Source organism: Microcaecilia unicolor, chromosome 8 (assembly GCF_901765095.1).
Source record: "Microcaecilia unicolor chromosome 8, aMicUni1.1, whole genome shotgun sequence".
NCBI lineage: Eukaryota > Metazoa > Chordata > Amphibia > Gymnophiona > Siphonopidae > Microcaecilia > Microcaecilia unicolor.
This window is the reverse complement of record NC_044038.1, coordinates 179,891,988-179,918,288: the sequence shown is the minus strand read 5'-3', so window position 1 is coordinate 179,918,288 and position 26,301 is coordinate 179,891,988. Positions and strand designations below refer to the sequence as shown.

The window sequence follows — 26,301 nt, the reverse complement described above, 5'->3', positions numbered from 1 at the left end:
TCTGTGGTCAATATTCAGCCAGTGGCGGTGAACGTTTTGCTGACCACTGCCGACGTTTTATGCAGTTACCCTGGCCAGTTAAATGCTGAATATTGGCACTTAATCGGCCAACTGCTGACAGAAGTAGAAAGAAATATATCCAGTTATTGAAGGTCTGAATCTTAGATTGACTTGGAGAGCTGGGCTTATTTGGTTTGAGTTATTTGGGGTTTTTTTTGTTATCCAATAGAACTTTCCTTCCACTCACGTATACTCTGGATCTCTACTGGTAGCGTAGTGGGAGCAGAGCTGTCGTCTTGCAGCTGTTCAGTCTGGTAAATGGCTTCACAGCACATTTTTGAGGTTTCTGCTAAAGGAATTAGCCTGGGTCGAGGAGTCTCCGGATGGTGTCAAATAGATGTTCTTTGTCTGGCTGTTGTCAGACACCTCGTATGTACAGTAGGCCTGACTGTGGAGGGAAAGGCCTTGAATTCTGCATATTGCTCTCCACTGGCTTGTTGCCACAGCTACGGGTACAGTGAAATAATGTACGGCTGTGGCTATTTTTGTCCTGATTTAATGGGGTTTATATTTGGGTTAGGGTGAATTTGAAAGCCCGCATTCCTGTGGAGTGCCGGAAGGCTGCATTCCAACTTACACGATTAACAAAAGCCTTCTGAGCACAAGTAGAAAAATTAAATTGAGAACAGGGACTGGGAGAAGGGTACAAAGGGTCACATCTCATTTCAGGAGAACTTGTTTGAACTAAATTTTCAGCTCAGCCTCAGCCTTGATCTCTCCATACATTAGATGACTCATTTATCGAGTAACTGTATTCAGTTTTTCTTCCAAGGATGGCTTGAGCAGGGTTGAGAGATCAGCCAATACTATGAAAGCTGAGATATTTAGATTTTGTTTTGGCCTTTCAGTTCCATACTCAAGGCATTCTGGGATTTGTGACAGTTTGAATGGCATTTTAGAAGAGATGTTCAAATTCTGTCACTGTGGGTGTGATCTGTACTATAGCACCTCAGACCTGGTGCTTTGTTACTGTAAGGGTCCTGAACATCACTGGAACTTACAAAAGTGCAGGTAATCAAGCCAGGTATTTCACACCCTGAGGCCTTTGGCTACTGTTTTTTCTTGATGGTACACAGAGCCCTAATTGCATTCTGAAAACAATAAAGGGCAAAACAGTTGTAGCTTCCAGTAGAAACACTGGACATGATTTCTGGTTTAGAACATCTTAAATTGATTCTGTTTAATGCTAACTGGAAGTGAGCAGAACGAGTTTGTGGGGAGGGACTTTCAGAGTAGAGAGCCATTCTGTGCTCCAGGAGTTTGAACACTTTTTGTTTTGTTTGGGAGAAGGATAAATTAGTCCCTCTCCTTATTATTATTCATGGCATTTATACCCCACATTAACCCAAAATAGACTGAAGTTCAATGTGGCTTACAAACAAACAATAAAGTGAATAAAATATGATAATGTACAGAATAAAACACAAATTACAGTCACTTCAAGAAGCAAATTAATACATGTACAGTAACTAACCAAGGATTTAGACTATCTCAAGGACAGACTCATAAGTAAGGATGGATAGGTGAGAGCATAATTAGGCAGGACTAGATGGGAAAAAAGGACGAAATGAGATTAAGAAAAGGATGTGGGTAAAGTTCAAATAAAGTTCTTTGTATTCAGAAAGGCCAGACTGAAAAAATGTGTTTTTAGAAGACTTCTAAAAGTTAGGTGATCATCTGTAAACTCGATTGATTTAGGAAGAGAATTACAAATTGTGATGCCTTGATAGGAGAAATTAGCAAAGTGAATTGTTTTACATATCACATTCTTACAGATAGGGAAATTTAAGACAAGATGTTCTCTGGATGAAGAAACAGCATTACCAGGGGGTAATTCAATAAGATTATTCATATATGATGGGGCTTGACCAAACAGGATTTAGTGAATGGAAACGCATAATTTGAAAGATATTCTCTCTCTTGTTGGTAACCAATGTAGCTCATATAAAAGAAGCCACCCTCTTGCAGTGCTCTCAATTTGTCCTGGGACGCTGGGGCCTCCTCCAGCATCAGTGAAATTAAGGAGTGGGTTTTCCTTCAGTGCAAGTGAGATTGAGGAGTATGGGGTGCCTGTGCCCTCTCCATGTCTTCAGATGGGAATAAAAACAAATATTCAGACTGGCTGCACAACACACTTATCTTCTACGATAGTGGTAGAAATCGAGCAACCCCTGATGCAGTTCTAAGCCAAGGTAACTTGTTTTTGGACTCATTACAGGAGAAGACAGACCACAGAAGTTAATTAAAAATTAAGAGAAATAATTTAGAATTGGGTGAACCCCTGAAGACAAGAGGACCTGATATACTGCTGTTTTTATGCTGCAAACGCTCAACGTGAGAATGTATATGATGAGAGCACACCCAAAACTGGAATAAAGAGGAATACTGTCAAAGGAAAAGTTGAAAAAAGACCCGATGGACTTTTAAGATCCACAGAACTGCAGAAGGAGGCTCTCCGTGGCACAATGTGAGCATCAGGAAATCTGAGAGACAGGACTCTTCTCCAGCACACTACTACTACTACTACTACTACTTAGCATTTCTATAGCGCTGCTAGGGTTACGCAGTGCTGTACAATTTTAAACAAGGGGAAGGACAGTCCCTGCTCAAGAGAGCTTACAATCTAAAGGTAATAAACTATGTAGTCAGTGTAGGTATCATGAATGGGGAAGGTGGTTAGGCGCCAAAGGCAAGGAGAAGAGATGGGCTTTGAGTAAGGACTTTCTGGAAAAGGCAAAAAAGGCCTTTTTTTTTTTTTGGCCGAAAATGGACATGTGGCAAAATAAAAATTGGCGCATGTCCATTTTAGGCCTGAGACCTTATTGCCACCCATTGACTTAGCGGTAAGGTCTCACATGTTAACCGGGCGGTAATCATCAATGCACGTACACTGTCAATTATTGCTTGGTTAGCGCCACACGGTAGAAAATAAAAAATATTTTCTGCCGCATGTATTGGATGCGTGTAAAAAAATGGAATTACTGCCCTGGGCATGCGGTGGCCGGGCAGTACTTCAAAATTGACGCACATTTTGGACAGTTTAAGCATTAAGTTTTCCCTCTCACCTGAAGGTTTTTGCTGATGATCTTCATGACGTTCCCAGACAGATGTGCTAAGTTTCCTATAGACTACAAATGGGCAGATCACATAGACCATATGGTCTTGTTGTGTTGATATCTTGGAGGTAATTTTAGGTGTCAGGAATGTGCAGAAATGGCAGAATTCTAGTGCTTTTTGACTGTATGTGGACACACACAAGTACACACGAGCAGCTCCTGGGTAAGCAATGTTCCGTAAGTGCACATGTGGATGCGATGGCGTATACTTTGTGGGTAGGCATTCACGTGGGTGGAGTTTGGGTGGGGCATATTATTAGATGCATAGGTTAACTTGCATAAATCTGCATGTAGTTTTTGCATGGTAAGTATGAGCATTTACAGTAGATCTATGGCTGTAGTAAGTGTTCATGCCTTCAATGCCTTCAAAAAAGATATTGTGGAATTAGAAAAGGTACAGAGACAGGTGACGAAAATGATAAAGGGGGTGGGACGACTTCCCTATGAGGAAAGGCTGAAGCGTCTAGGGCTCTTCAGCTTAGAGAAAAGACGGCTGAGGAGGGAGGTGATAGAGGTCTATAAAGTAATGAGTGGAGTGGAATGGGGAAACGTGAATCACTTGTTTACGCTTTCCAAAAATACTAGGACTAGGGGGCATGCGATGAAGCTACAAAGTAGTAAATTTAATACGAATCGTAGAAATTGTTTTTTCACTCAACGTGTAATTAAACTCTGGAATTCATTGCCAGAGAATGTGGTAAAGGTGGTTAGCTTAGCGGGGTTTAAAAAATGTTTGGACGGCTTCCTAAAGGAAAAGTCCATAGACCATTATTAAAATGGACTTGGTGAAAATCCACTGCTTATTTCTAGGATAAGCTTTGTACTTTTTGGGGATCTTGCCAGGTATTTGTGACCTGGATTAGCCACTGTTGGAAGCAGGATGCTGGGCTTGATGGACCTTCGGTCTGTCCTAGTGTTGCAATAGTTATGTACTTAATATAGGTGTGTTGTGCCCTTATAGCAATATTCTATAATGTAACACAGTCGCCTACTTTTCTCCACATTGTGGGCTTCAAAAAGGCCTTTTCCTAGCTCTTAAATCTATGAGCTCTCTTAGACGTACCCTCCACATCTTAAGCCTTTTGCTTTAGAATATAAATGCTTAAAAGGACCTGTTTTGCCACGTGTCTCTTTGCGGGGAACGTGAAGGACTGGTGATCGTTTTGTAGGTTTGAACATACCGAAGGTGACTCGCTCTTTTAATGAAGAAACAAGAACAAATGAAGGAAGAACTTTCTGTTGGTCCAGTGTAAGGTACCAGAACATGCAAAGTTTCCACTCTGGTAAGGAAAAAATAGTTCTTCACGGATGGTTCAGAAATAGCCAGCTGACAGGCTGAAATTATGAAGAAAAATATGAGATCATCTTCCTGTTGTCTCTACTATTCTCCTTTTTAGAAAACCTAGAGAAAGAACATTTCACAACAGAAATGTAGAAGAATGTTAGTAATAAACACACCATAAAGAGCTGTTAGATGGGAAGACACACAAGCTGTTATGGAGCTGGATGAGTCAAATATAATTAGGATTTAACTGATAAACACCAATACAATTTTCATGGTAAAAAAGTAAAATAGGTGTTTATTGGATAAACACCAGAAAGACACCATGTTCACTAGTAGTTTTCACCCCTCCCTGGTCTGTCTGCTGTCCTCCAGTTTTGTGCTTCTTCTGGCTTGCTGACACCTAAGGTGTGTGTGTGTGTGTGGGGGGGGGGGGGGGGGAGTTACTAACTGTAGTAGTACAGGAGTCACTATCCCGAAGTAATGCAGTACCACAGCTAAGTGACTCCCCCGCGGCAAAGGAATAATACAACTTATGATAAGCCTCGCAAGCTGCATTGTTCTGCTCCCTGGGAGAATCTTTCTACTAACGTGCAGCCTGGTATTCCTGGAGGAGGCCTCTCTTCCTTCCTTCCTCCCTCAGCAAAGACCCCCCTGCGAGATACCCCCAGGCCCTTCACCTCCAGAAAGACAGAGAAGGGCCAAGAATTTAGGCTCCCTGCCCCCAATTATTCATCGATGATCCAGGATATAGCGGCTCTAGGTTTCAAAAAGGCGACTCTGTAGTACTGAACACTACTACTAGGGGTCAGACTTTCATGTAAGGGCATTTCGTATATTTGAATTTCAGTGCTGTTAAATGTGTATATTTTTGATCCTGTTCCATGGTAGTCTTATTATTAGGTTTCAATTTGCTGTTTTCAAGTTTTCCCTATTTCATTGTATTTATGTTTATACTTGTACATTTTACTATTGTTATGCTGTTAACAGAATTGTAAGTTTGATGTTCAACTGTACGGGCTGTCCACCGCCTTGGGTGAATCTCTTCATAAAGGCGGTTAATAAATCCCAATAAAAACATTTTTGCTGGCATTCAATGGGGAAAGGGAAAGGGGGGATGGGATTTGATATACCGCCTTTCTGTGGTTACAAGCATATTATGTACAGCAGGGGCGTAGTCAGACTTCGGCGGGAGGGGGGGTCCAGAGCCCAAGGTGGGGGGGCACATTTTAGCCCCCCTTGGCACCATGCCCCCCCCATTGCTGACCCCCCACCCCCCGCCACCAACTTTGACCCCCCCCCCCCCCGCCGCCGACCCACCCAACTCCCCCTCCCGTCGCCTACCTTTGCTGGCGGGGACCCCAACCCCCGCCAGCCGAGGTCCTCTTCATCCCAATCCCGCGCAAGGCTTCGTTCTAGTCTGACGTCCTGCACATTGTACATGCAGGACGTCAGACTCACAGAAACAGAACGAAGCCAGCAAAGGTAGGCGGCGGGAGGGGGGTCGGGCGGGTTGGCGGCAGGGGGTCCAGGGGCAAATCTACAGGGGCCCAGGCCCCCATGGCCCCATACTGGCTACGCCACTAATATACAGGTACTTATTTTGTACCTGGGGCAAAATCAAACAGAGCAGCATGGAGGAGTAGCCTAATGGTTAGTACAGTGGCCTGAGATCCTAGAGAACTTAGTTCGATTCCCACTGCAGCTCCTTGTGACTCTGGGCAAGTCACTTAACCCTCCATTGCCCCAGGTTGGTGGATGCATGGAATGGTCTCCTGGCAGGGGTCATGGAGACAAGAAATGCGTCAGAATTTAAGAAAGCGTGGGACAGGCATGAGAGATCCCTTAGGAAAGGAACAGTTTAGTGGTTGCGGAGGATGGGCAGACTGGATGGGCCACTTGGCCCTTATCTGCCGTCATGTTTCTATGTTTCTAAACCCTCACTCCATGCGTTATAAAAATACATATTTTTTGTTTTTGCTTTAGTTTGTTTTGTAGCCTCAGATAATCCCAAATTATTTGGCCTAAATTTATAATTTAAATAGTCCTTTTACTAAAGTACACTAATGGGTTTAGCACACGCCTACATGCTGTGCAACCCATTGTATAGCTGTGACACTTGAAACACACTAATTTGTTAGCACACCTTAGTAAAAGGACCCCTAAGAAGAGAAGCCTTATTACAGTCTTAAATAGCACTGGATGAAATCATGCATCTTCTATATTTTTTTTTAGCAATTAGAAAATAAATTTTTAAAATAACTTTGCATCAAAACAAATGACTACGGGGTTTATTTTCAAAGGAGAAAAACATCCAAAAAATGTCATAAAGCAGCATTTGGACAAATCTTCTCAAAACGTCCGAATTGGTATTTTTGAAACCTGTTTTACAGGTCTGTAGTGCGTCCAGATCACAAGAGGGCATGTAGGGCAGTTTGAAGGCAGGATTAGGGCATGCCTAACACTTGGACGTTTTACAGCCATAATGGAACAAAACCAAAGCGTCTAGTGAAGACTTCAACATTTTGGTCTAGACCTGTTTTTGTAACAAATAAGACACACAAAGGTGCCCTAAATGACCAAATAACCACTTCAGGGATGACCCCCCTCCCTTACTCCACCAGTGGTCACTGACCCCCTCTCACTCTCAAAAAATGTGAATAAAAATAGTACTCACCAGCCTCCGACAGTCTCAGATGTTTTAGTCAGGTCCGTTAGAGTAGCATACGGGTCCCGGAGTAGTGTAGTGGTAGATGCAATGCGCTGTAGAAAGGTAGACCCAGGCCAATACTTCCCCCCTACCTGTTACACTTGTGGTGGAAACTGAGACCCCTTTAAACTCACCAGAAACCCACTTCCCATATAGAGGTGCCCCCTTCACCCATAAGGGCTATTGTAGTGGTGTACAGTTGGGAGTAGTGGGTTTTCGATGGGTTTTGGAGGGCTCAGCAGACAAGATAAGGGAGCAGCGGTGAGATGTGTACCTGGGAGCATTTATTTGAAGTCCAGCGCCCCCCTAGGGTGCCCCATTGCTCTTCTGGGATGTCTGGGGGACCAGTCTGCTAGAAATGTTGGCCCCTCCTATATTCCAATGGCTTGATTTTGTATGTTTCTTACTTGTGCAGGAGTAGCCTAGTGGTTAGTGCAGCGGACTTTGATCCTGGGGAACTGGGTTCAATTCCCACTGCAGCTCCTTGTGACTCTGGACAAGTCACTTAACACTCCATTGTCCCAGGTACAAATAAGTACCTGTATATAATATGTAAACCACTTTGAATGTAGTTGGAAAAACCACAGAAGGGCGGTATATAAGTCCCATTCCCTTTCCCTTGTGCATTTATTTTTTGAAAACATAAATGCACAAAGCACCAAACCTTGTTCGAAATGGAATTTTTGAAAAAAAAAAAAGATGTTTTTCTTTTTTCAAAAATGGTTACATTTGCTATTCTGATTTTGGACGTTTAGCGCAAAGCGTCTAAAGTCTGACTTAGACATCATATTGAAATTGCCCTTCCACATGATGCATAAAATATGATAAGTGAAATACTTAAATATTTTTTAAAAAGCAGGTGGCCATTAATCAATATGGTCTGGTTTCCTTAGTCCAGAATCTAGAAGGGAGACCTAGGAAAATTTCAGGAGAAAAAAGTAAAACAAAATAGGCTGCAAGTGTAATCAATACACTAACTGATCTGAAGCAACATATTTTCACACACCATGGTCTGGGCTTAATCCGGTAATCTTGAGATCAGATTGAGATGGTGACATGAGCAGCTGTAAAAGAAAAGGGAAAGTCAGCTGTTCTTATGGAGTCAACTCATCCACCCTGGTGCAGCGGATGACAGATGGAGGGTGGTTACCCCAGGGCTGGAGGAGGTGAAGGAATGACTATCCGGTCAGGGCATGACAACTCTTTGAGCCTTGCAAGTGAAGTATAGCAGGGTTTCCTTTGGGAACCCTTTCACTGCTGAATAGCTTAAATGCCAGGGATCCCACTGAAGGAGCTGAAGATGTGCTTTCATTTTCCATGACACCTCCATCAGTATTTGCAGAGAGCAGCTGCCTCACGGGGAAGCAAAGAGCAATGTAGCTGGAGATTGGGGAAGAGGGGTACCATGGCAATGGATCAAGACTACAACCGAGAGGATATGATGTTGATCCTTGCAGTGGAAAAACCTGGTGAAGGTATTGGTGCCAACATTAGTACCTGAAGGGAAAACATCTCTGGTGTAACGTTCTGTAGTGGCTCTGGAACCTGTTTGGACCACTCGGACAAGACTTAGATGCTTCTGATACTGCTTATTCCCTTAGTGGTAGGTGTGGTAGTAACAAGGGTGAAGTGAGTGGAGGAGTTTAACTGATAGGTACAGTCGTGATGAACACAAGAAGACGAGCGAGCCGATCTGTTGTATTTTTCTTGGACTGGGACATGTGTTTATTCTTTTGCAGAAGTCAGGCATTATTTAGAGGCCAGAGAATTGGCATCCTTCCAGCTATTGCTAAAGTAAGAGATATTTCTGGCCCTGCAGCAAGAGATGAGGGATCTTGCTCTATTGTTTATATTACAAATGATTAGTTACATTGCAGGGTGTGAAATGTGTTTACTTTGTGCCCAGTCTCCACCTACAACATGTAGATAATCACAACTAACTCCAGGCTGTTCCTCTCTTTAGCAGGGATTCAGTACAGATATGCCATTCATAATGATCATCTTTATGGTAGCCAAAGCAATTAAGGCTTTTAATATTCTGGGGAGTGCATCTCTGTTTCTGAGACAGGTTTGGGGCTGATAGTCCATCTACAACACAAGAAAAGGCCAATTAAGAACAACTTCCATAACCAGAGTTCTTCTGGAAATATTTCCAAGCATAAATCTTATATTAAGTTATTCTTAATTAAAAGTTGCCCCCCTTCGGTTTAATCCCATCTATCTTAAACCTCCACAGTCATGACCTTGTTGCCTCAATGCCAAGCCTCCCTCTTTTTTTGTCTTTATGCCCCATCGTTTTGTCTTGACTAGTTTGTCAGCTTCAAGGAGTAGGGCTGTCCATTTTGTGTCTCTGTACAGTGCTGTGTACATCATGACGATGATGATAAAAACCCCAGACAATGAGTTATGTCGGGGCAATGTATATGCAGGATTTCACCTGAGCTTGGAGATGTGATTTGCCATAATAGACCCAGTCACTTGATTTCTAACCACTGTGGGACTGTCTTTAATAACATCAAGAAGACAGTACCTTGCCCTGCTTAATCCTTTTTTCCCCCTTTTTTTTTTGGCTGACTTTCAGATGCAAATGTTGGACAAATTTCCAATGGAAGGAGGTCAGAAGGACCCCAAACAGCGCATCATTCCCTTCCTTCCAGGTAAGTCACATGATATTGAAGAACATGTAAAATAATGATTTGGGGAGAACAGTAGCCCCTCTATACTCTGTGTGAGGCATTGAGAAAATGCCTCTCACAAGCATTATAATGACCTGACTGGACAACCTGACTTACCAGAAAGGCTTTCAACACAGGGACATCTGCAGTGAGTGCTGATTTAGTATGCTGCAGGTCTCAGTGAATGCTGTTGGGGTTCCACTGTAGGTCTCTGAGCACCGTTGGGGTTCCAGATGTGCAGTGTTGCCCATTGGGGTCCGCTGCAGGTCAGCAGCAGTTCTGCTGCAGTTTTAGAAGCTAGGAAGTGGGAGAAGGAATCAGAAATGCCCATAAACACATTCTAAGGTACAAGAAATCTATCTTACTATAGGGAGGGGAAATAATGGGAAGGGGGAAGGAGTACATGTGTAGTGGGAGGCTGTAAATGTTTCCTTCTGTTTAAAATGCTTTGGAGTACAGTGTATTACAAAACCTCGTTGGTATGCACGCTGGAAGAGTGGAACCATGTGAAGTGCATCAGCAACACTCTGGTGAATGGGATGTTTCACGTGGTGACCCCTGGTTTCCGTCAAGACTTCCCATATGTATCCAGCAGCTTTTGCAGCATCAGCAAGATTATTATTATTATTAGCATTTGTATAGCACTACCAGACGCACGCAGCGCTGAACACCTGACATAGAGAGACAGTCCCTGCTCAAAAGAGCTTACAATCTTGAAAGCAAAGCTGAGGTTAATGCTTTGCTTTGCACTTCTGAAAGTCAGCAAGGGAAAGCCAAGCAGCCAGAAGACATGGCTTCAAATCTTGGCCACTGATGGAGAACCCTCTCGTTTCCCACCAAAATGCTGCTATTTTTAGAGGGCGGTTGCTCGTGTTCCAGCAGTGGTTTGGTAAAAGGCCTCCCTCTGTCCGTCTTCCTTGTGAAGTCTCCATTGTCAGTAGCTTCAGTGTGAGAGAATTGTCACTTATACTGCTGCTGTCTGTTCCCCTTCTGGAGGATTGCACAAGCTGAACACTGCAGCCCTTTGTGATGCCCCAGGCCATCCCAGTTTTTCCCCTGCTGACAGGATGATTGGAGCAGCCTCTGCAGTGGTTTGTTTCATGGGAGTCAGTGGGTTGTGCTTCTCTGCCTTATTCTCACACAGTATCAATCAGAGGTGGATTGTTCCTCTGCATAGCTCAAGATGAAGCCGTGCCAGGATTTGGTATGAGTTGCAGTGACTGCACTGTCTTCTTATCTCAGGCATAATAGGGAAGAGAAAGTCCATCAAAATAATTAAGGTCTGGCAGAATACAGTAAGCGAATCCAATCCGCATTGATTGAATGCTGATAATAAACGTAGCACTTAGTTTTTGTAAAGATGTTTCCCTCTGGTACACAGTGAGAGAGAACCTTTTTTGAAGCAGGCCGTTTGTCCAGTTTGCATTACCTTTTTTTTTTCTCCCTTGACAGTTTTCTCGGTTCAAACATGGGGTGGGATCTGGTGCCATGACACTTTCTTTACAACTAGCTGAGGATTTTTCTCCCTGTTTTATACCCCTTCCTACCTCACCAGAACTACAACGAAAGTTATCGGCTGGGGAAAGAGTATACCAAGTCTCTTTCCAGGGACTTGCAATCATGAGCTCTAAATCTGGCCACTAGGTGTCACCATCCCGTAATGTTGATGACCCTCTTCCCTAGGGGTTGTGAGTGCTGCCTCTGCAGCTGACCATGGGATTGGACCCAGTTTCTTCTGTGTGCACTGCCACTGAGGCATTGGATCGGCCTTAGGTCATCTTAACGAAGGATTGTAGAAGACGAGCAAAGCTGTACATTTAAGTTGTGCCCCCCCCCCCCCCCCCCCCCCGCTGGACTTTATGGATACTTAAGACATCATTGAAAATAGGAGCAAATCAATGTCAAAAAGCAATTTTTTCCCTGTTGCAGATTTGTTGAACAGAAGTATGCTGCAATACTCAGTTTCTTTCTGTGGCGATAAATTCCAGCAGCAGGGATTGTGCTGGGCACTGCAGTTGGAGAAATTTAGCATAGAGGGGGGACTCGGCTCATTCAGATACTCTACTGAAACCAAGTTTTGTGTGGAATTTTACAAAATTAAGAAGAAAATCAATTAAATAGGAAGAAGAATTTTTGTAAAACCAGTGATTTTTTTTTTCTTTTGAGCAATTTGTTGAAATAGCAAAGAAAGGATCCTAAGGAGGAGTTAATTTGTCTGTGGGGGAGATGGCGTTTTGAGAGCTCTGCATTCATTGCACTTTTGCCTCCTGCAGCCTCTGTTCCCATAAAATCTGAGTGAGACCTTACCTCCTTCCAGGGCATTCCCAGCCCTTTACTTCCAGAGTAATTCATTTACTGAAGCGTGGACAGCCTCATTTACATAGATTAACATACATTTGCATGTCAGTAAGATCAGAGTTTCAGTTTTCAGTGTGGCCATGCCCTGGCATCTTGATTCTGTAGCACTTTGTAAAGGATGAGAAATTCATAAAGAAAGTAATAAATAAAATACAAATTTGGATTTAATACATTAAGGGGTACATTCTTAGACGTATCTATGATGTATAGAGTTTTTAAGTGAGCCACTTTGTGTCTAGACTCACTGAAACTGAAGCTCGGCTGTGGGTTCAGCCTATACTGAACTATCTCTTGTCCCCCTTTTTGGTAAAATACTAACATTAGTGGATCTTTTTTAGGCATCCGATATACTATTTTTCTGGGATTGAGTGCACGCCACTGGGGGGGGGGGGGGGGGGGGGGGGGTATCGGCCTCCGCTGGTTCCCTGCTCCCTCTGCCCCGGAACAGGTTACTTCCTGTTCCGGGGCAGAGAGAGCAGGGAACCAGCGGAGCCGACACAGCTCCCAGCGCCGTGCACTCCCGCCCGTCCCTCGCCGCCTTCCTATGTAAGTACATGCTCCGGGGGGGGGGGGGGGTGCGCTGTGCTGCACCCGGGGGGGGGGGTGTGCAGCGGCGACCCACCCCGGGTGTCAGCTGCCCTCGCTACGGCACTGGAACACAGTCTACTGGTTTCTGATCTTGGGGTTTAATTTAAAGTATTTTCTGCCAATTTTGTGCCTTAAATAGGTTTATTAGGACACTGCCAGCTCTTCACTAGCTTCAAAGGAAGTGACTGTAGATCTGAGTCTATAATGTGTCACTGCATCAGGGCATCATGTTATAATTTACTCTGTCTGTCCTGGAGAGTCTGTGTGTGTCTCTGCTCGGCTGTACACAGCTTATCTGACCTGCCAAAACACTCTGTTGTAAGCCTATAACACAACACGCCCTTTGAAGGTTGGAATAACTTGATGAGTCAGCACCTCTGTTTTCAGCATAACACAGACCAGGAACATCTGCCCCCCTGGTGATCCTTGGTTTTCTTGGGCATTCCAAAAACTGCTGCTAGATAAGGCCCAGATTAAACGAGGGGAGAAGAGGGGGGAAGGCGTGGATGACAGTTCACCAAGTTACAGCTGCAGCTCTTTTCAGTAAAATGTTATTTTACAATACCTATGTTACAGCAATATATACGTGGTAGACTTAGGTGGTAGAGTTCAAGGATTTAAGCAGAGCTAGCCTGGGAGAATGTAGGAAATCGCTTAAAATCTTATTTGCATTTTATATTAGGTACTGTCAAGGTTTGCACAGCTGCACTCTTGTACCATTTCTTGTGAGGCTTTTGTCAGGGTCGGAAAGACCTAGATGAGCCTTTCCTGACCAGCATGATGTGTAGAGAGATGAGAGGGTTGTAAAATGCCCTTGAAAAATGTAGACAAATATGCAGAGCCTTGGCTCCATGATCACTTCTTCTGTAAATATTAGTAAGAACGTGTTAAGCAGTGACACGAGCTAAACCTGTTTCCAGTTTCTCTAATGTAGATGAAATGAAGGAGGGAAAAGAGCGGGGATGTCATTTAGGCCTTTCTCTTGAACTGTAAGAAAAATCTTGATGTCTCTTGTGTTTGTCACTCAAAAAAAATGGGTTATTGTGGGATGAGCATCAGCTTCCATTGTGTATGTTAGGAAACAAAATCCTGCCACTTGCTCTGGGCAGCAAAGAAATTGGAGTTACAAGGACCCTTTATATGCAGAACCAAAAAAGAGAGATCAAGGACCACAGGGGCTGTGTAAGGATGACTAGAGTTAGAAGAACAGCTGAGTGGCCTGGAGGTCATTTAAAAATGATCCTACAGGGAAAGGGTGGGATCTGTGAAGAGTTATAGTGCTCTGTCTTGTCCTGTGCAGTACTTTGTGCTGTCTGCTTTCTTCTTTCAAGGTTGTGGTGTGTCATACTTCACACCAAGGTGTTATTCAGGGCTTCTCAGAGCCACATGTCTCACTTCTCCTGCCGTCTTTGGTCTTCAAAGCTCAGGTAGAGCCATTAACGTTTGATGGTTGTGATGCTGCTACAATAAAAAGTGTCATGAGACATCAGCGGAGAATCCATCTTTTTCCAAGACCCCATTGTCTGCTAGAATTCAGTTTGATGTACTAACTTATTTTAATGGGAACTGAGACCCTTTAGGACTCCTTGAACATGGAATAAGAAAACTGACCATAAAAGCGAGAATTTCTTGGCAGCATTACAGTTCATCTGCGGGACATTAATAATCTAGAATCAGAGTGGCAATGTTATTGTCCATCTCCAGTTTTCAGTGGTAGAGTCTGTCATCCTTTGAAATTCTGTAGAGGGCTGTTTTTGAAGTGGCTGCTACTTCAAAAGGTACCAAGAACAATGGGGTCCTCGCCTCCCTGGTAAACGCTTTGATCCCAGGAATGCACTGGTAATTGAATAGTACAGGAATGTTCCTCCCACGCAGTCTCTTTGTTGACCCCCCCCTTCCCATGCAGTTTGCATTCTGTACTGCAAGTCTGTACCTGCCTTTGTGCTGATACTAAACCAAAGAGGCAGCAGTCAGCCAAAATGCTGCTAATTGGAATTACAAGCCTAAAGATGTCATTTGCCCTTTCTTTCACCTCCATTTGTCCGCTTTCATTTCAGTTTTCCACTGTCCTAGTGCAGATCTGATGGATTGGGGAGGGGGGGCACTGCTGTGAGGTCCCATGTTTAGGAGAGCCGCATTTGGTTCTACTGGAAATGCTTAGAGCACACTGTGCCTGTTGGGTTTTTAGAATTACCAGAATGAAAATGCATGCGTATTCTGTAACAAAGTGCATAACTTAATTAGCTCAACAAGCCAAGCAGCATTGTTAACAGCACTTAACAAGCAATAATAAGCACTAATTAGAATTTACGTGCATAACTGGCTAAGTATATTCTATAGTGAACTGCGCCTAAATTCAAATGCATGGAGCAAAAAAGGGGCATGGTCATGGGTGGGGAAATGGGCGTTTCATGGGCATTCAACACTGCCTTGAGTGAATTCCTTCAAAAAGGCGGTAAATAAATCCTAATAAATAAATAAAATAAATAAATAAATAAAATTTACATGCACTGTTATAGAATATGCCCCTGTGCATCGAAATCTACGTACCGGTATTTACGCGTAGTTCTAGGCGCTGGGATATACACCACACCTACATCTAGGTGTGGCTTATAGAATACGCTTAGGCGGAAATTTATTCCGCCTGGGTTTTTCAGGTGCCATATATCGAATCTAGTCCATTGTGTGCAAATCTGTCTCATGCATATTCATAATGGTGATCCTGAAACCCAGCTGATTGAGCCAGTGCTGCTCAACCCTCGAGAAAGCACTGGCTTAGAGGAAATATTCACAGCCATGTCATGATGGCCACCCTAACAGCAAAGTTCATGGTATGGATATATTGAGCGCTTTCACTTGTTAAAAATAAAACCAAGTTTAAACAAACAAGACCTCAAATCTCCTGATAGGGACAAATACCAGAGGTATTGGAGTATTCCACTATCTTAAGTGGGAGTCAGGTATTATTGGTCAATGAGACAAAGTGGGAGAAGAAAAAAGAATAAGTAGAAAAAACTCCCAAACCATGGAGAAAAACTGCTGATTCAAAAAAAAAACCCTTCCACCACATAAACAAAAAAACAAAGTGAATGTACATGCAAAAAAATGTATATTTAATACTCACAAAATGTGTAAAGATACACCAAAAAAGCAAAAAAAGGAGGTAAAACTTACCTACAGTGGAAACCCCACTAATGCAAGTAAGCTTATTGCCCAAAAAGGATGAGAAGAAATCAACAAAAGTACATGAAGGAGAATATTCAAAACTTCAAGAAGCAGCACAAAGAAAGATCCAAAAGGAGTCATTTAGCTGGAAAAACTGCCGCTCCTTAAGCCTTTAGTGTCCAGTGTTCTCGTAATAAGCCTTATGGGAACAGATTGATGGGAACATTGGACACTAAAGGATTAACAAGCCAAACGTCCTCAACGTGACTCAGCACGAAACTCTTCCTCCAATATTAACCACAGGTCTCATCCTCCAACATTTTTTTTTCAAACTATTTTTTGATGGGTTTATTTAGTGTTTACATAGTTTGAAGTCCCTCTAAGCAGAATGGATATATTGAGTGCCAAATGGAATTGCAGTCTCTAGCTCTTGGATGAACGATTGCCACTGCAGTACAAACGGGAGGGAGGTGGAATCCAGGTACTTATGAATGAAGGAACTTTAGCACTGTTTCCCCAGTAAGGACTAATTCCAATTTGTACTGGAAGTGCAAAGAACTAAAATGAAACTTTTCAGCCTGATCCTTCCCTTTTCTGCCTAAAAATACCCTCTCTTAATTCTTTGTTTGCATTTAACTCGCACTTTTTCAGTGGTTGCTCTAGGTGAGTTACATTCAGACATACTAGGTATTTCCTTGGTTCCCAGAGGACTCACAATCTAAGTTTATACATGCGGGTTAAGTGACTTGCCCAAGAGCACAAGGAGCAGCAATGGGATTTAGATTGTAAGCTCTTTTCAGCAGGGACTGTATTTTCTTCATGTTCAATTGTAAAGCGCTGTGTATGACTGGTAGCACTATAGAAATGATTTATAGTAGTAGTAGTAGTAGATTTGAATCCTGACGTTCTCTGGTTGTCAGATGCTCTAAACACTAGGCTCCTCCTCCAAACACTAGGCTCCTCCTCCACTCTTGGTCTTTGCCAAGCTTCTTCAACACTTTTAGCATTTAGATAATGTTTTTGTGGTGTGTATTCTGTAGCAGCTGCGTACCAATGAGTTGTAAATTGATTAATTTTAGTAATAATATATCTTCTGCTTGTTCATACATGGCTTTAAACAAGACCATTGAGTTGGGCTTAGTGATGATTTTTCTTGCTGGACACTTGTGTGCTTAATTTCCCAGCAGGCCACTAGTGAAGTTCCCTCTCTTACCGCAGGCTCATTCCCTACGATAGGAGATCAAAGTGTCTTTGGCCTGCTGAATGTCAGTCTCCTTTTTTAAAAACACTAGTTGTGAACAGTGACATAGCTACGTGGGGTCATGGGGGCCTGCCCCCACCCCCAAAATTTGCTCTGGGCCCCTGGTATGACTGGCAGGGGTCCCCAACCCCCACCAGCTGAAGCCTTCATCCAGTGCTGATCTCCGGTGCCACAGCATTGCCTGCCCTGCTGTCTCTTGCCCTCACGTCCAGCACCTTTTAGTGAAATTCTCAGTTTCACTAAAAGGAGCATGTTAGACATGAGGGGAAAAGAGACCAGGGCAGGCAATGTGGCATGGCGATGGAGACTAGCGCTGGATGAAGGCTTCAGGTGGCAAGGGTTGGCGACCCCTGCTAGCCAAGGTATTTGCGGCGGCGGTGCTTCAGCGGTAGCAGTGGGTGGGGAGTGGCAGGGCGGCAGAGGGGGGGCGGTGGTGGGGCTGCAGACCAAAATGTGCCCCCCCCCCCCACACCTTGGGCTCTTGCCCCTTCCCACCTCGAGGTCTGGCTACCCCCTGGTTGTGAACAGAACTGGCACCACCTTATGGAATCCCGTTACTGATCTTGCTAGGGGGCACCAGACTACTACTTACTTACTTATCATTTCTAAAGCGCTACTAGACGTACGCAGCGCTGTACACTTGAACATGAAGAGACAGTCCCTGCTCCACAGCGCTTACAGTCTAATTAGGACAGACAGACAGAACAAACAAGAGATAAGGGAATATTAAAGTGAGGATGATAAAATAAGGGTTATGAACAAAGAGACTACTCCATATAGAGCAGAGAGACACTGCTCGTGGGATTTTATTACGAGACTGGAGCACCAAGGTGACAGATTAATCACTGTTTTAGCCTTTTACAGATTTCTAGCAGAGAGATGTTATCGTGTGGCAAAAAAATTAAAAATGAACCAGTATCATCAGTCCACAGAAATCCCCATTTTTTAAGCACTTGCTTTCAAGTTTCTGTTTTGGAGCAAAGCAGGGGGATTGAGTTTGAGAGGTGAAGCTCATAACCTTTCGGCTTCAGCGGATACACCGCAGGGTGTGTAGACAGGATTCTGTCTTTCTGGGGTAAGCATGAGGCAGAGGACGGCACACTGTATCATTCACTCTGCTGCTTTTTATATCGGTGTATTTCCATAACGGAGCAAGATAAGCTTAGATGGTAATTTTATAACTTGCCCATGTCCTACAGAAGTTGCAGATAAAACAACCCCACATATATTTCCACCAGCCTTCTGTACACATGAACATGTGAGTTACATAAAGTGTGTGTGTATAAATTGTGACTCTGCCCAGACTGCACCCCAGAACACACGGACACCAAACGTGCATACAGTTCTGCCTGCAGTGATTTTATATATGCATATACACGTGAAAATATCAAAAAGAAAGCCTGATCTCCGTAGCCCCTCTTTCCACCCTCTCTACTCAACACACACCTCTCAGCCCCAGAGGAGAGGATTCAGCGAGGATACTGGCAGTTTGGAAAACCCATTTCCACTCGCTACCTCCACAGCTCTTTTTTTTTTATTTGTACTCCGCTCTTTCCCACTCATGGCAGGCTCAATGCGGCTTAGGTACTTATTTGTACCTGGGGCAATGGAGGGTTAAGTGACTTGCCCAGAGTCACAAGGAGCTGCCTGTGCCTGCAGTGGGAATCGAACCCAGTTCCCCAGGACCAAATTCCGCCACACCTCCACTCCACTCTTCATGCTTCGGATCACGTTACTCATATTCTCGAAAAGTTATGCCTTAATAAATCTGGTTAGTTCGTGAGATGCCAACTAACCTCTACGACACTTCCACCTTGAAGACTTGTGAAACCAGAGCAGAGAGCACAAAACTGCACAAAGCCTGAAAAGACTGAGTAGAACCTTGAACTTATAATTATAGATGGACAATTTTTTGATTTTGAAGGGCTCAGAAATCTGGGGAGCTTGCTGTTTGTATTTTTTTTTTGTTTGTTTTAAAGATCAAACATCTGTACTCAGAAACCTGACAACCTAATCTGGTTTAAATCGGGCTTGCAGCTCAGAAACATTTTTATTTTGGACAGTGCACACAAAACACCCTTTTTGTTATTCACTCTAGAATAAGTAGTCTGTGAAAGGCCTTCTGGGAACGAGAACCAGCTCTGTAATTTAGTGACTTCGCTAGGAAACATGTGTGCTCGAGACCTGTGATTAGTTTTGTGGCTGCCCTTCCAAGATAATGATACATCCGTCCAGACACACACGTGTCTTCACCCTGGTCCATCTCCTAACCAGCAGCGGACTCTTCATATATTCTGCAAAACTGTTTCCCCTCCACAGATTATCAGAATCATTCCCCTTGGCCTAGCTGGCAAGCATCTCTGCCCGTTGCTAAGATTAAGGAACTAGAATTTGGACTGGGGGATAATCTATCGGAGAGGGAGCTGTGCCAGGCTACCCAGAAGCAACTCTACTGATGGAGCTCCGGGGCAACCTTCCAAGACAACAGCAGGACCTAGAGCACAACTTCTGCTCTTTTGTAAGGCCTAGTTGTGTCTGAATTAGAAAAACCTATAGCCTAATTTTCTGAAAGTTGCCACTTCTTAAAGCATTATAAATATGCTTATTTGTTTCTACAAGTTTATATCACCCTTGTGACTACTATCATTCAGAATGGTTCACAAAATAAAGAAAACAATAAAGAAAAGCAAAGAGTAAAAGACAATAACATACATGACAATAATATCTAAACAATAATTCAGCATCCTAGAACCAACATCATCATCTACCCCTTCCTAAATGTTAAAACTGAAGACTGTCTCAGTTTGACATTTGTGTTGAAGTAGCTCAAAATATGTAAATACCTGAAAGGTGGTATTACTACTGAACTGAGAAACCTTATCCAGAGGAAAGGGGTCTGAGGGTCGTGATATAAAACTCTATAATAACTTCTGGAGATGGGTTTTCATGGAGAAGGTGGGGGGTGCCTGAAATACGCTTCTAGAAGAGACGAGGTCATGGAGACAAAAGGCACAGAGGATCCTTTGTAGCATAAACATGTAAGAAAGCACTGAGGGGGCAGTGGTTCAGCCCAAAACAGCAGAGGAAAGATTGTATTGTACTTCCCAGAAGGCCTGGGAGTTACAGCATAAACATGGCCGGCCATTTTGGTCAATTACTATCTCTATTTCTGCAGTCTGCAGCACTGTTTCTTGAAATGCTGGTGGCTGGATATTCGGTGTCAGCCCATATCGAGGTACTGGTACTGAATGTTCAGATACATGGGGTCACCAGGAGTTACTTGCACACTGATGATATTCAGTGGCAGTACCTGGATAGCTTGGGATAGACTTTTTGTTGTCCTAAATGGATTGGATGGATAATCTGGGTACCACTGTTGAATATCAGGCCCAGGTAAATCTTGACTTCACCCCCCTCCCCTCTTGACCATTTCAACACTAACTGGAATCAATTACCCATTGATATAAGAGCAGAGAGTTCCTGAAAAAATTACAGAATTCCACTGCTACACTAATATTTAGCAAATGCAAGTTTGATAGAGCTGCTCTGCTTTTGACAGACCTTCATTGATTACCTGTTAATAAATATATTATGTTTAAATCCTCTTGTTGTTTTTAAATCAATTTATGGCCAAAATTCAGGAGGAATTACTGAATTACATGTTATTTCTCTTTATAGACATAATTCTTGTTTTCTGCGAACTTTACAAATAGGATACCTTTCTCATAGGAATGTCCAATGAAAGGCTGTGTATGGTCGTTTGTTCCCGTTTCAAGGTGAAGGAATCTGGAATGCTTTCCCCCATGAGCTAAGACAAATCCTATCCTAACTATGTTTTAGAAAGGCCTTGAAAACATATTTGTTTGAAAACGAATGTGATTATTTATGAATCTGTTGTTGATTATACATCCCTCAGTTGTTGAGGTCTTTTTCTGAGTGTCAACTGCTACGAATCCTATTTGGAATGTGGGTGGTATAGAAAACATAGAATAGAATAAAGGACGTAGGCTTTTGGCTTAGAAGAGTAATATGGTTGTTAGGTTTTAATTGGGGGGAATTATTATAATATCTTCTGTTTTTGGGTGTCTCAATGCTGCAGATTAGTCTTTTTTATGAATAATGTTTTTTGTTTTTCCTTCATTATTTTATTTTATAGTTATGGTTGTTTAGTATGTTTGATCTTGTCTGTTCGGGTCTTTCCTATAAATAATTGGAGTTCTTCTTATTGTTATTATTGTTATGTTGTAAACCACTTGGATATGTTATGTTTAGCGGTATAGCAAATTTTAAATAAATCATAATCTGGGTTCCATAAGAATATAAAAATAGCAATACTGGGTCAGCCAATGGTCCATCTAGCCCAGTATCCTGCTTCAAACAGTGTTGAATATTGGCAGTGCCTGGGAAACTCCTGACTCCACCTCCCCCGGACCGTCCTGGCATTGACTGGATAGTGCTGTGGCTGTTGGAGGGGATGTTGAGCGTCAGGTATCTAGTTGTGCTGCTGAATGTCTGTTGTAGGGCAGGCCAAAGCCGTTTAACTGAATAGGAGTGCCTCCTGCCTGGCTAAACTGCTTCAAATATCAACCCTGTGTTACTAACTCAACAAGATAAGGAGCGGAGGAGTAGCCTAACAGCGCAGCAGGCTTTTGGCATCCTGGGTTAAATTTCCACTGCAGCTCTTTGTGACCTTAGGCAAGTCACTTAACCTTCCATTACCCCATGTACAAAAATCTTAGATTGTGAGCCCCCTAGGGACAGAGAAAGTACCTGCATATAATGTGTACAATGCTTCGTACATCTAGTAGCACTATAGAAGTGGTTAGTAGTAGTGACACTGTTGTCCATGTGCATAGAGCTATGGCAGACCTCTCTACATTCACTGCAGACATTCTGGGCCACAGTTTTGGATTGGCAGAATTGTGAGCTCCTGTCACGGTCAGCGGGAAAAGGAGGTTTTAAGAAATGACAGGTCCCTAATGCTGGGAGCAGAGCACTGTCATTACCCTGATTTATAAACGTTCCACAAAACAGCGCCTCCTACAGCCCTTATTAATACCTCAAGAAGGAAAATGGAGAAACTCCAGGGCAGTTTTCATGCTGTGTTTTCAGTCTGAGCTGTCTGAAGCCTGGGCTGAATTCCAGATGTCTCAGCAAAGCAAAGTGAGCTGGAATGTCCCCAGATACAGGACCTGCCACTTGATTCCTTAGATGGCTTTAATGATGCAGAGGCATGGCATTCATCACCCGCGTGGGTTTTTCTACCCCACTGGTGCCCAGTCCCTTTACAGCCAGGAGATGGTGTTTGTGACCCAGGCTTCTTTCAACATCTGAGGACTTGCTTAAGGCTTCCAGGGGCAGAGAGTGAACCACAGACTGTGAGGACGAATTCCAGCTTCTAACATACTCCTTTAAAGGCAAATAGAAAGGCCTGCAGACAGGAAGGAAATGCTATAGGAGTTTGACAAGTCTGCACTTAAAGAAAGAAAGATGTCAGCTTGGGGACCTGGGAACTATTTCCGACCTGGCTGGAGAGGAAGATGTACACTGTTAAAGGAAATGACAAACCTTTCCTGTCAGGTTTAAATCAGGTACTGAATTATGGGGTAACGACCCACCACATAGCAGACAAAATGCTTTTATTTTTGCCTCATTGCTTTTCATTGCAGTTTGTTACTACGTTAGAGCTTTGCGATTCCAATAGCAAATCCTATGCACAGATCTGCAAATCAGCACCCTTATTTCCTATACTGGGCCTCCCTCCACCCCCCACCCCAAATTCTGTCTCTGCACCTCATGGCTGCCCTGCAGTACCCCCTCCCCCTCCCCCCCACACTATTCCAGTATTGAAGCCCACACACTGCTCTGCCAGTGCACCTCAATCCTGCTGTTCTAGTGCTGGACCTTTCCCGGACAGAGTCTCTTTGCCTTGTTGTTATAGGAGGCTGTGGCAGTGATAGATTAATAGACAGTAGTCTGCGATCCCAAACAGATGTAATCTGAAATCGCCCCAGCTTTACCTCACAGCTGCACATAACCATTATCACGAGCCACAGAGCAGTTGCTTCTGTGCTCTTCATCTGTTAGGTTTCGAAAGGCATATTAATGGTTTATTTGCTCTATGGCAAGAAGAATTATTTCATTTCTGGATAATGCTGCATCTGCTCTTGTTTACCTCAAGGTAAACTGAGTACAAGGCATTAAAAGAAAGCTGGATACGCTCATTTGCCTGCAGAAATTTCCCTGATAGGTTCAGTGTTCCCAGGTCACGCTTGTCATCGTTATCATACCTGGCACATCTAATAAATTTAAACTGGCTTACGGTGCCACAGTCAGTGAACCTAAAGAAAGGGTGTACTATCAACTTATTATTCGTCATATCTGAAATAAAATGTAGCAGAATTAGAAAAGCTTCAAAGAGCGACCAAAATAATAAAAGGGATGGAACTCATCCCATATGAGGAAAGGTTAAAAAGGTTAGGGCTCTTCAGCTTGGAAAAGAGATGGCTGAGGGGAAGAGATGTAATTGGGGTCTATAAAATCCTGAGTGATATAGAACGAATAGAAATGAATTGAATATATATTTTTTTTACTCTCAAAAAGAATGAAGTTACATGGAAATACTTTCAAAACAAATAGGAGGAAATATATATTTTATTCAACGAATAGATACACTCTGGAACTTTTGCCGGAGGATGTAGTAAGAGCAGTTAGTGTATCTGGGTTTAAAAAAAACATTTGGACAAGTTTCTGGTGGAAAAGTCCATATTGAGACAGACATGGGAAAGCCACTGCTTCTCCTGGAATTGGTAGCGTGGAATGTTGCTACTCTTTGGGGTTTTACATGGAACCATTGCTACTATTTGGCCACTGTTGGAAACAGGATACTGGGCTAGATGGACCAGTGGTCTGACCCAGTATGGCTACTCTTATGTTCTTATGACTTGAGCTGTTTAAATGTTATTTTAATTCATGAGTTTTAAAGGGCTCCACTGAAGAATGTGACACCAAGAAGGATGGACGGGCACCTCCTTAAAGTGAAGCTTCCCTCCTAAGATATGAAGACTTGGTGTGTCTGAAATGGCATAGTTCCATTATGGAGGTCTTTTTGATTGCTTGTTTAATTCTATTTTAACCAGAGCTTGCACCTCTAGAGAGAGATATGTATTACCAACCAGTTAGCTAAACCAGCCCAATATACAAAAGGAAGACACAAATGAGTAAGCAAGTGACTTCCCAGGCAGGTTGAGTCTTTGAAACTTGATGCTGATCAGTTGGCTGACAGACTGCTAGACTGAAGGGGTGGATGTTGAGTGACTAATGAGGTGGATTCTGAGTTATTGCAGAGGTAGACATTGAATTCATTGGAAATATGGATGTTAAGCTTCAGCGAGAAAAGGATGCATTTCCAGAGAGGGAAAGACAGAGGCTGTGGACTCCTTACTGTTAGAGCCCAAAATGACGATTCTGCCCTACAAGGACGGGTACAAAGAATGTCCAAAAGGCCAAGAGGCTGTAGATTGGCCAACAAGGTCAGAGGATGTACTTTGGGCTGAAGCATGAAGGCAGGTCTCCCAGTGACTGGAGGAAATGAGTAGCATACAACATTTGACCTTTGAGAACAAAGATTACAAGCTCTGGCAGGAAGTTTACATACTACAACTACAGCCACAACTGGGGGAGGGGGCAGAACAGAAAGCTTATCGTGTTTCCCTTGTGCCCCCACCCACCCTTACTGCCTGTAAAAAGAAGGATTCTCTTGTGTTGAGTGGTTTGGTCAACTATAAGGGTCTTGGGCTTGACCTTTCAGCTGAGATTGATGACCTGTAGAATATAGAGTGGTTAATACTCTCTCACCTGGTCCCACAATTGTATTATGGCTGTTGCCAAAGCAGGAGGATTACATTTTCTTTCTTTTTATTTGGAATTCTGATCTGGTTAGTTAACAGTAGTTTTGAAGATCCAGTCAAAGCTGTGATGGTCTTTAACGTGACACGGTCCTGGGATATAAGCTACACCCTGCTGCTTAGAGATCACGTTTAACGATGGTGAGATGTGCCACCCAAATGAGTATCTAACCATGCGTTGCCGTGTTAGAAGCCAAGTCATGTTGCTCTGGGATTCCCGATAGGTTCCAGTTTCTGGAAGGTTGTGGGGGAGGCCCCCTAGCACAGCTCTGTTGAACTAACTCAGGAGGCCACTGTGTATGTATTCCTTTCCTGTGATTAAGAATCTGCTGGAAAGGAGTTTTCTAATAACTGTATGACAGAATCTCAAAAGGCCATAACTGTACTGTTGAATGCATTATTCTTGTGTTCAAGCCCAACATGGACCAGAGAAAAATTCATGTTAAGAATACCAACTGAGCAATGTATATGTTCTTTTTTTCATTTGTTTGTTTTGGTTCTTTTTTTTTTTTTATAATGACAGCATGTCAATTAAACTAATTTTCACTGTGAATATAAATTCTTTCCCTGAGCTCAAAGCCACAGTACTGTTCATCAATTAGACCTCAAGCATTGTAGAATAAGAGATAGGGGATCACCAGCACTCCAGGCTTATTTTAGACAGGGGAAACAGAGCACATGAGTTTTGGCTTCTTTAGTGGAGATTATTATCCTTTCCTTTCCTTGGTACAGTTAATTTCATTCAGTGTGAGAAATAATTTCATGACAAGGGTAAAGTGAGTAAAAGGAGAACTTGAGTTTGGGGGAGGAGAGTCAGCTGATGCAGTGTCATTCTCTTTTGTTTGCTTCAGAAAGCACCGACAAGTTTATATTTAGAGAGATATATAGATATTAGAGCTGTACCAAACTGCATATTTTATTATTCGGCTGAATACGAATAATTGGCATTGAGCTATAACACAACAGATAATAAAAGAAGCAATGTAAAATCAGAGATAGTGTTTATTTCAGTAGGATTTCGCACAGTAGAGTCCTGAATTATTCGTATTCAAATTTAAATCACTATTCTGCTGAATACATATAATGTATTCGGGGCCGAATCAAATACAAATATTTGGTACAGCCCTAATATATATGTCTCATGTAGCTGAATGCCACTTGTCCCTCGGAGAAATTGGA

At 43.0% G+C, this 26,301-nt stretch overlaps 1 protein-coding gene across 2 annotated transcripts in view; it reads left to right on the top strand.

Moving 5' to 3' along the window:
* Positions 1 to 26,301, top strand: part of SH3PXD2B (SH3 and PX domains 2B) — a 135,462-nt gene that overhangs the window by 48,984 nt on the left and 60,177 nt on the right. For both annotated transcript variants that reach the window (XM_030211352.1, XM_030211351.1), the window contains exon 3: positions 9,750 to 9,825. In XM_030211352.1, the coding sequence (XP_030067212.1) occupies positions 9,750 to 9,825 (76 nt within the window). The remainder of the gene's footprint in view (positions 1 to 9,749; positions 9,826 to 26,301) is intronic.